The sequence below is a fragment of the Coffea arabica genome, chromosome 6c, assembly GCF_036785885.1.
Source record: "Coffea arabica cultivar ET-39 chromosome 6c, Coffea Arabica ET-39 HiFi, whole genome shotgun sequence".
Taxonomy (NCBI): Eukaryota; Viridiplantae; Streptophyta; class Magnoliopsida; order Gentianales; family Rubiaceae; genus Coffea; species Coffea arabica.
Window position 1 is genome coordinate 16352101 of NC_092320.1, and position 11037 is coordinate 16363137.

The 11037-nt window shown below is 32.5% G+C and overlaps 1 protein-coding gene across 1 annotated transcript; it reads right to left on the reverse strand.

The window, feature by feature from the left end:
- Nucleotides 1–331: 331 nt before the first annotated feature.
- On the reverse strand, nt 332–2934 carry LOC113694343 (remorin 4.1). Its single transcript, XM_027213273.2, has 2 exons — nt 2122–2934; nt 332–977 (listed from the first exon to the last, which is right to left on the reverse strand). Exons 1-2 carry the CDS (start codon nt 2737–2739, stop codon nt 786–788), a joined length of 810 nt encoding a protein of 269 aa, XP_027069074.1. The 5' UTR covers nt 2740–2934; the 3' UTR covers nt 332–785.
- Nucleotides 2935–11037: the final 8103 nt, after the last annotated feature.

The window sequence follows — 11037 nt, forward strand, 5'->3', positions numbered from 1 at the left end:
AGGATATTTAACCTTCTTGTTGATGTGGTATGTTTACCCACGAGGGATGTTTTGTTGCAATTTTGACTTTGTTGTTTGGTTATAACTGGGGTATGCCCCTTTTCTCTTGTTTGTTCTTTCGGTATCAATAAAATCTTACCTGCCCAAAGAAAAATATCAGGGTAACAGGAAGTATAGGGTTCAAGTCTGACAAGCCTGTGGATAGAGGATTGTGATCTTATTAATGGCACCATACTTCACTAGAGTTGAAGTTAAATTTCACACCTACTTCAGTAGTACTGGATTGGATCTTATGCATATGCTTACTGCCATCAGTAACATACGTATCAGATTGAAGACTTTGAATTTCATATCTAATAACATATATAGATGTCCAAAATCTGTACAAGATTGTTCAAAATTCTCACTCACAAACTCTCTGGGAATGGTATTGCACACTTAACAAGGCTAGATTGCCATTTGATCTTATGCATCTTCCCTGGCAGGTGCCACTGAAGATCAATATCAAATTAACAATCCATAGATGACCATAACTTTTAGCCACTCTGATTTGTTATGGGTAAATCCTGAATATTCTCAAATCAGAATGTAGCAAAACCATCATAAAGCACAAACTACAATACATTTAGCTGTTTCATAGTTTGAAGCAACTCTTGGATGCCACACTTCATTCAGGTTTACCTATGGTTCAAAAAGTAGGAAATCCTGATGGATGATGTGCTTATTCCTCCGCAGATTGTAGTACAGATATATATTTTCTGACGGTATATGTTGTATATCTGGTCTTAAAAGAAGGATCGCTTGACAGGAGCTCTACCAACAGCTCTCATCAAGTTTGCTACTTCAAGAATCTTGGCTACTTTTGTTCCTCTCTTGCCCTCTGCTGATGCCCTTCTTTCCTCTGCTTTTCTGCGGGCTTTCGCTATGTCATTCTCCATCTTTTCAAGGGCTTTTGCTCTTTTCTCCTCCAGCTTCCTCTACAATAGCCAAAACTTGTGTTAATACTTTTCTTAGTTGGCTTGAGAAGACAGTTTAAGCCAGTTTGGAGCGTCATACGATTACATTTCATATGCAATCTATCTGCAGTTAAACATTTTAAAAGTTTTTTAAGTACAAAATGCACTAATAGCGATGATCCATAATTATAAATCTGATCATCAGGCAAGAGAGACTAGTGGTTATTCAACTTTGTGTTTCATAATCAAAGATAACTATCAATAATGCAAGAGATTTACAATATTCATGTTCTTGGATGTTGTTCCTTAGTCATGTTTTGAAGCTAAAGCATCAGAAACTCACATCTCAAGTCTCAATCATCTGAGATTGACTGATAATACTAAGTTGGGGGTTATAAATTGTGGGTACAGAATGAGAATAATAGTAAATTCTCCATAAGAAGTAATTAATATTAAGAGAGGCAATCAGAATTTTCTTGAGTCTGAAGTTATCTTTAATTTGGTTAAATTCAATACCTGAAAACTGCTTAATTGCTCAACCATATTCCTCTTTACCCTGAATTCACTCAATAAAATGGAAAGGGGACAAAGCAAGATGCATTTCTTATTCAAATCAACATTCAAACAAAAAATCCTCAACTTTGGTGGCTAAGGACTAATGAAGTGTAATTTATAGAGGAAACTTACTCTAACTCTATCCAAACTGCAAACAAGTTCTGAGGCTGGACCAGTTAAAACATGTGTGGGAAATATTTAGCACAAAATGGAGCAAAAAAAAAAACATTTTGATGCCTTTATTTTTTCGTTACTGTAACTCCAGAGACCTTAACTAAATGTCATTCAACAATTAAGACCAATAAGAGATGAACAAAGTCAGCACTAATGACGAAATTTCACCAAGTATAATCACTAACTCAGTTGAAATTTGCAACTAGATGCCACTAGGGCCATGTATCACTTCAATACTAACTGTAGATAAGATAACAACAAGCTTTCATTTTGCTGCAAAATCTTATTTGAAAACAGTCAAGTGATGATTTTGTTCTCAACTGCCAATGATTACCATAGCACCAAGTAGAAACATATATGGTAGTTGGTTAGAAGAATTGCACAAAGTTGAATTATGGAGTCATTACTAGACTAATATATAGTTATTCCCACGTACCTCAACTTTCTTCATCCATGAATTTGCCTTTTGGACCTGCTCAGTCTCCCAACCAGAGATAATAGCGTCTTCCCTCTTAAACCTATTGTTAACCTTAGCAACTTTAGCAGTCTGCCATGCATTTATCTTTGATTCAACCTCTTCTTTCTTCACTCTCTGGATTGATACCTCTCTATGATTACCATGTGCCAGACTTTCACTGGCACCTTCACGCCTAGGAGATGACGTTAAAGGGCCTAGTGGATGAGGATCAGGCACAATAGCTAAAGGGTTGGTTTCTTCAGGAATTTCCTCCTCTCCGATCCTACCCAAGTTGTTGTTGCTAGAATTGACCGTGCCATCGACTTCACTACCATTGTTGGCTATGGTTGATCCTGCAAGCACCAAAGCATTAAATTCTCTACTCATACTTGAAAAATTTTCACTTGAAGCACCTTCACTAGCCATGGACAAAGATGACGATCTATGGCTATTTGTTTCCCAAGGCCTACTGCGGTTGGCTGAGGGTGGCCTTGGTGGGGTTAGAGCATGGATGTCTCTGATATGATCATCTTCAGGTTCTTGCTCTTCATCCCTGCTGGTGGTAGCTATGGTTCTTTGATCATTCATGATAGACATGAGTTTTTTTAGTATGCTGATGATTCCAATAGTGGAAGATGGAGGGGGGGCAAGAAGAAAGAGTAAAGAGTTTATTGATACAGAGTCTTATTTATTATATGGTCAAAAATCAAAGATTGAGTGAAATCCTTTGAGCCACACATGCACGTAGTACCTAAGGAGAGTTCAAGAATGCAAGTTTGAATTGCCGCTAACGAGTAATGACTGAGATGGGGCCTAGAGACGCAATTGGGATGAAAATGAAAAGGTAATTGCAATTTAATCCTTCTCACCCATTTGGGATTTTGATTTGACTCTTCTACGTTTGGTTTATCATTGTGTTCCCCATTTTGCTGGGACCTTTTGTTTATGCCCTTCTTAACCACTTCTACCAAATGCCTTCTCATACTATTTTTCTTTTCTTCTCTATCTACTCTTGTTTTGGTATAGAAAAAGGATTAGAACTCAACCAACCTTTGAAACAAATCACCAAAAGATAAAATCTAAGATTGCTTATTAGATGTTATGTTTTAGACTTATTATTCGATACAATGCGAGTCTGTGTATGATAATTAAATCAGTAAAGTTGAAATACTGTTGTATTGTAACATTTCGTTGCATCCTCCTATACTATTTGTTTGATTTTCATAAGTTTGCTGTACATGTATGCCATTTGTTTTATTACGTACTTATTAAGATGAAGATATAATATTTTTTCGTATGATATCCAAATAATAACTCATAGTGTGTCACTACAATAATTATCATTTGAGTTTGTGTAAATCATTAAAATTACTTATCATGCTTATGGTGTCCTTGATCATATTTGGTTCTATACATTATTCTTTAAATGTTATGGCACCTTGAGAACCTTAACTGCTATAGGTGTCATGTTTGCTCCAAGGTGATACACTGACACAACATACTATGGCATAAGTGTACATGATTCCTGAATAAAAGGTATGAGAATACAACAACCCAATGTTGTATTAATAGACAGACATTGATGCACCTTTGTTAGGAAGCTTTTCTTGACATAGTTATGTATTGTGTTAGGACTATCGTGATTGTTCTATCACCTTTGCATGTTCTTATTATAAAGATAACTAAACCAAATTACATTCTAAATAAATGAAAAACAAACAAGAAAGTTTAAAAAGAAATGGAAATAGTATATTTGGAAGTAAATGAAGCCACTAGCTTTTTATACTATAATTCATAAAAGATAACCTCAAAATATATCTAAACACAAGATGTATGAACTTAGCATATTCTTAGGAAAGTTTACATTGAAAACTCAAAGAAAAACAAAGATAATATTCAAAATCTTTGTAATTTGATTACCTATCAAACGAAAGTTATTATGACTTCCTTTTATCATTCAGTTTTGGATAAAAAAGTTTTCAGTTGGTTTTTCTAATGAGTGTTTGTTCATTAATACCTAAATACCTATCATGTAAGTGCACACACTTGTAGTTATTACCCTTTTTTTGCATTTATATACTTTCGCTAATTAACTTTAATTTTTCAAAAATTTATTACCTGAAATACTTCTTAACGAAGACCTAATGGGCACTCATTAGATAGATCCTTTTAAGGAAAAAGAAAACAAATTGCATATACAAAAGAAAATCCACAAAGTATTCACCTTAGGCAACAGGGACAAAACTTGCAAACATGAAAGGCCAAAGCACTAATTACGGAAGCTCGAGTAAATGTAGGGGCTCTATTAAAAATATCACTTTCAAGTTTTCTTCGTCGGCCGGAAAATATATATATTTTGGAGGATCGCACCAAAATAACTTTCATTTTCGTGCTAGTGGGCCAGTAACACGACCCACACGCGTCGCACAGGAAAACTACAACTCTGTCTCGTGAGTTCGTGGAAAGAATCTATTTGCCACAAATTTTGGCTTTGGAAGACCAAGAATACATCAGCCATCAGATCAAGGACAAGTGAACGGTGGAATAAAGTTTAGATAATTTGGATGTTCAATATGCTTACGTCTCACATGTTATTCAAATAGTATTATTATCTTTTAAAAAAGCAATATTATGAATTATTGATAATAGTATAAATATATTTACTTTAAATTTATAATATTTGATTATAAAAAAACTCAGAATCAACAAAAGTAGCTCTTTGGGTGATTATATATTTTAGATTTTTGTTATCATTAAAAAAAAATCTATAATCAGAATACAAAAACAATCGAGAACATTACATAAATTGATTATTCAAAATAAAAAACTATAATCAGTTAAAATAATTAACTATTGTTCAGAAAATAATAATCAACTGAAAACAACCCAAAATCCGATTAATGATTTTGACATGAAAAAAGAAATTTAATAGAAGCAGCCTTTTTGTTTTCCTTTTTTGTTCTTTTGCGGAGAATTTTCCAATGGGAATTGTTGATGTGTGTCAAGAGTGAAGTGTGAGGGCGGATTATGACATGTCTATAATTATTTTATCAACAAATCTGGATACAGGTGTTTGCCAATGTATTGGAACGTAGGTATTTTGATGGTGATATAGTAAGAGGGCATTTTTTAATTATATTTGAGTTGGTGTTAGGTATAAAGGATTCAAAGATAAATTTTTATAATTATTGGACATTGCACCTCATTTGAAGTGGATACTTTTGTCACCATGTGCCTTTATGCTTGGCCCATTCATTTTCGTTTTGAGTTTTTTTTTTTTTTCGACGCAGTGGTGTCCGGGCCTTCAACCCAACTAATTCCCTGTGACCTGAGAAAAGAGATCCAATCCCCTCGAACACGGCAGTCCCAGGACTCGAATCGTGATCGCCATACCTTAAAAAGGGACAACGAAACCACTCGAGTTACCCTGGGTGGGCATTTTCGTTTTGAGTTCATTCATCCTTCTTTTCCTACTTTTCTTTTGTATGGTTTCGTTGGGACAATGCATTTGCGTGTGGTTGTTTGCTTGATGTAAGAATTCTTGAGAAGAGTTAGGGTTGATTTTGATGATGGCCTAGTGGCGGGATTGTTGGTAATAGTTTATAATGAGTATGTTGAAATTCATTGTCCCACATTAAAAGAGGATAGAGTGCATATTGTCTATATATGAATCATTGTCTTGTTTCCTTTACAAACTTGTTCCGAAAATATTAGTTTGGAGGGAAAGTTTGGTGGGAAAGTTATTTCAAGATATATAAAATCTTGACAAAGGTTTTGAATAAGTGTTTCAATTCTTTTAAATAGTAGGATTTCGACAGAATTAAATCACTTTTACTTTTCATTGATAGTTCTTAGACTTTATTGTATCCTAGAGGTAATTTGTCTGATAGAGGCAAATAATACCTTAAGGAAAGTGCTTTCACGTCTCAAAGTCTCTGTATTTGTCTAGTTTATATTTCTTATTTACTACAAATTTTTCAACAGGGATTGGATATGAGTTTTTGTTTCTTATTTTTATAAAAATAAAGAATTCATAATGGTAGGAGTATTATAGAAAATTATTTGAAATATTAATTACTGTAACACTTTCAGAAATGTGACGTATGTATGATAAAAACGTGGTTGAAGAGATAAAAAGTTGATTGAAAATTATACTTGTGATGCAAATAAAATATTATTTAGAATAATTTTGCTACCTAAAGACACTCATAACAAATTACAACTCAACAAACCAATCTACAAATTCTGACAATTGCAACTAAAGAAGACTAAAATAAACTCGCCAATAGTGGAAGAAGAAATTTACATAAATTTCTAATTCCTAAGTTCTCAACCTCTCTAATTATTGAAGTCTCAATTTTGCTCACTTGATTAGGTCACAACTTCAAGCCTTTGAGTTTAATTGGTGACTAAATATAGTCAAATGAAGAGTGTGAAGGGGTTTAATTTTTGTCTTGAGATCAGAGCTTGATTTTCATAATGTTCATAATGTTGGATTCCCTTTCCTTATTATTTTATTCATCCCTTCCCTTGTGAAAAAGAATAATAGAAAAACATCAGTATTTAGCTATTTAAAATAGAAAATGAGTTAGCGTGAAACCTGGACTAACTTAACTGTCTAGACCAATCAAATTGAAGACTTCTGTTTTTAATTTCTTACCATTTATAGAATAATACCGCAAGGACGTTCTGTCCTTCCGATTCCGACATCCTTTTCGGTTGGAGAGACCTATATCATTGGGTACTACATCGATTGTGGCCTGAAATAGTCTAGGTGTTTCCTCTCCTCCTTCCCTCAATCTCACATCAATTGTGAGTGGAGTGTGTGTATTACTTAAGATTATCGGTGTGGCCTGAAAGTCAGTATGCCTTTTGAGTTGGGCCGTGGATTCCCCTTAGATAGTATGTGCGTGTGTTATTTGCGGTTGCTGAGGGGGAGACCTATATCATTATCCTCTTCGTATTCCATGATTTTATCTATTTTTAATTGCATATGTTACACATTTTTTAACCCCCTTCGTGCTACACGAGGCTTTTTCTCCTCTGTTATTACTTAGACTTTAGAAGATCTTGCTTGTGTGGAAACAATAAGTGAAAGAAAGAAATGCAAAGTCAAAATTAGCAATTAGTATAGAAAATACTACAAGGGCACCTTAGTTTTGGACCAATTTTACGCTAGTAAATCATGTTTGGTCCTGTCTCGCTTCTTAAATTCTGCCTATTTTTTGATGAATTTAAAAAAAAAAAAATTTGTACTTTGCATTTTCACATCCAGTTTCCTATCCTTCCATTTGGATTAATTGTTTTTGGGGGTGTTTTTAAAAAATTTTACTGTAGCAGAGTTTTTAGATTATATTTTGAAATATTTTCAGCTGTTTTTGAGGATGTTTTTGAAAAATTTTGCTGTATTTTTAGATTATATTTTGAGATATTTTCAAAAAAATATTTTGAAATATTTAAGAGTAAAAGAGTTTTTAACATATTTTTTGAAATTTTTTTAAAATTTTAAAAAAATTTGAACTAATTTTTAGACTACCTTTTAAAATATTTTTAAAATTTTTTTATTATATTTAAAAAATTAATTTTTGAAAAACACTCCCATCCATTGCCCCAATTTAATCCCCCATGTTTTGACTTTAATCCATGGAGATATGACGAGGTCCGTTTTAATCATTGCATGTGTACCGTATTAGTGTATTACTACTCAAAGAGCATAATCATTACTGTAAGAGACTAAAGCTGCTAGCGTTGCGGGGGTGCAATCAGATCAAAACACGAGAAAGTAACTGTACTGAAAGGAACATTATGTGTTGAATTGAGATTAATGCTACAGATAAAAGATCAATATTTGCACTTTTTCTTTTTGTCTTTTAACTCTTTTGCTTTTTCATTCGATAGGGCGGTTCCAAGGAGATGATACTTCTTGGAGCTTGAAGCCTTTAAAATTAATCCGCTGCATGCCAAGAATATGTACCATTTCAACCGACCAAAACCCTATTATTCTACGTTGATTCCTGTTGCGATGTTGACTAGCTAGTATAGGTCTTGTTTGGAAGATAAGTTTTTTTATCAAGTTTATCTGCTATAAATTTTTTAAAAATTTTAACTACAATAATCTCAAAAAAATTTTCAAAATTTTTAAACTATATAGTTCAAAATATTCAAAAAAAATACACTTCAAAATTTTTTTTAAAAACTTCTACAGTTAATTACAATAAAATTTTAGACAAACACAACAAAAAAACTCACTTGTCAAATGGAGCCATAGCGCAGTTTATCGCATGCATCTGGACCAAAACGATCCAATATGATGCCAAAGGTAAAATGTTGAAGGAAGAATTGTAAAAAAATGAACAAGAGAGAAGGCAATCATGTACAAGTGTCCAAAAATAAACGGGTGACTATAAACTAGCTAGCAAGGGTAACGGAAAAGATTTACCCTTTGAAAACAAGGATGCATCTGGCAAAATTGAAATATAAAAATTAAAAATTAAAATTTGAATTCATTAATTTAGTGAATTCTTAAGTATTAAATTTGATACATTTGAGTGTATATCACATTAAGTGATAAGTGAATAGTTTATCACTTATTTTTTGGAGCAAATTTTACTTAAAAAATTCAGTGTCATTTAATAAATTCAAATGTTCTAGTTTTTGTTATTAGATACGTCTGAATATGTTAAGATTTGAACCCATTGAGTTTAAGTATCGAATTAGATTATTAAGCAGCAGTGCCCAAGTCACCTAGTACGTCCTACAAATATTACATGAACTAATTAGCTAGACAAGATAATTGTAAATCATGAATTAGAAATTTGTATGTCATGATATAACATTTTCTTCAAAGGTACAATAACTAATTGGATACAAGAAAAAACTAATTGGATAACAGTATAAACTTATAGTATTTGGTTATGGAAACCGGCTTAATTATCTTAATTTCTTTCAAATGCTCCATTGGTGCATAGTTTCAACTGCCAATCGTGACTAACTAAGAATGACATAATTGGGCGTCCATACTTTACAAAAATCCGGCTTTGACGTGGTTAGTAGGTAGAACTAATTTGATTGAAGGGGTTTGTTTTATTAAAACCAATATAAGATGAGATAAAGCCATATAAGTTTGGTAAAGCTTTTTTGCGCGTAGTTTGATAAAGTTGGTCCACATGATATATGCCCTTGACTTGTTTATGAAAAGATCTCTTTTACTTCTGTTGATATTGAGATTCATCACTACTTATTTTTTTTCCCAAACTATAAAATAACTAGAAATGGTCTAGCATAATTTACTTTACCAAAAATCAAGAAGAGAATTCTATAAAATTTGAATGTCGGATTTTTCTTTTATTATCTTCTACCTTTCTTTACATCCTTCTCACCTCTAACGGTTCAGAATTCAATAATAAATTTTGCTTCAAGAAATTAGGAGGAGAATTGTATAGAAATTTAACGACAAAATTTGCATAATACGATAAGCTAATGAAAAAAACGTACTTCCTCTATGATAGGACCCATATCGAAAGCACATCTTCTATGTCAAGCAAAAGTTCACTGGAGGAAGATGCATCATCGTTACTTTGCCATGAAAAAGTACGCAACTGCCACATTAATTTTTCCTCATGAATATTAGGTTTACAGTTGAGATGTAACAAAATCCTTGGATCGTCATATGCAAACGATTGCAATTCAAAAATCTTGTAGTCCAAAAGCTTGAGGGCAGATTCTACTTTACTCTCCTGTGATTTAGCGTTTTTTTACATAATCTCCCTATGGTTTTAAAAGTTAAATATAACCCCCTCATGGTTTGGATTAAAGTGTCAATGTGACGGGAATGATCATTTTTAACAGAGTCACCTAAAATGTCAAAAATACATTTATGTAAAATTGAAAATTATTTATTAACCAATGAGGGTTATGTGTATATTTTAAAAATCATAAGGGGGTTATATGGTGAAATATAAAAATCATACGGGGTTAATGTGTCTTGTTTTATAAGGATAATTTCGACATTTTCAGAAATTCCGTTACGAATGACTATATCCGTCGCTTTGACACTTTAATCCAAACCATGAGAGGATTATGTATAGGTTTTGAAACCATAGGGGGGTTATATAAAAAAAAAGCTAAACTACAGGGGGGTAAAATATAATATGTCCAAAGCTTTATAAAAAAAATACTTGAACATCTCGTACCCCAAATTTCAAAGTCTCATAATCCAGTTTCAAACATCTAGATTTTTTGATACGAAGATAAAAGCTCAGAAAAAAGAAAAGACAAAAAGATTCAGGCGTATGCGGTTGTTATAGTAGCTAAAACAAGTGTGTTTTGTAATAATATATCTAGACGTGAAATTTTCAATGTATATTTGTATGGTAATTAGCTTTCTTGAATCTAATTTTAGTGCTTTTGCAAGTCTTTTGTTTACAATCCCTCGCAACTTTAAAGTTTAAATTTGATAACAAAATGATTATTCAGATTAGCAAAATAACTAGGATTTATATTTTTACACTAATGGAGTAATGCGTGCTATGTATGTAAAATTTGGAGTTTGACTTCAAATTAAGATTAATTGTTGTGTATCCATGCTTTAGTAAAAGATTAATCTAAATAATTAATAATTTGAAGTTAACAACATGAGACTCTTCTCATTCTCTCTAAACTTAAACTCTCCTTTAACTTTTTCTCCACTTTAGAAGATTTTCCTACTCGAGGAAGGAGAAATTGGTCTCCCTCCCATAAGTATTTGTTTTTCTTTTCATGTTTGCAATAAAGTGATTGGTTTTTTAATGAGAGTTAATTCTCTTCTAAAGTTTTTTAGTGATAATTTATTCCTCTTCATAAAGTAACCAAGCCAAAGTTTTCTCATCTCCTAGGGATTCCTAATGAAAGTTTTTT

Excerpts from the sequence above, each read along its gene's own strand:
- LOC113694343 (XM_027213273.2), bottom strand. The coding sequence starts at position 2,739 with ATGTCTATCATGAATGATCAAAGAACCATAGCTACCACCAGCAGGGAT. Across the intron at positions 978-2,121 it reads CATGGATGAAGAAAGTTGAG|AGGAAGCTGGAGGAGAAAAG; the intron begins GTACGTGGGAAT and ends TGGCTATTGTAG.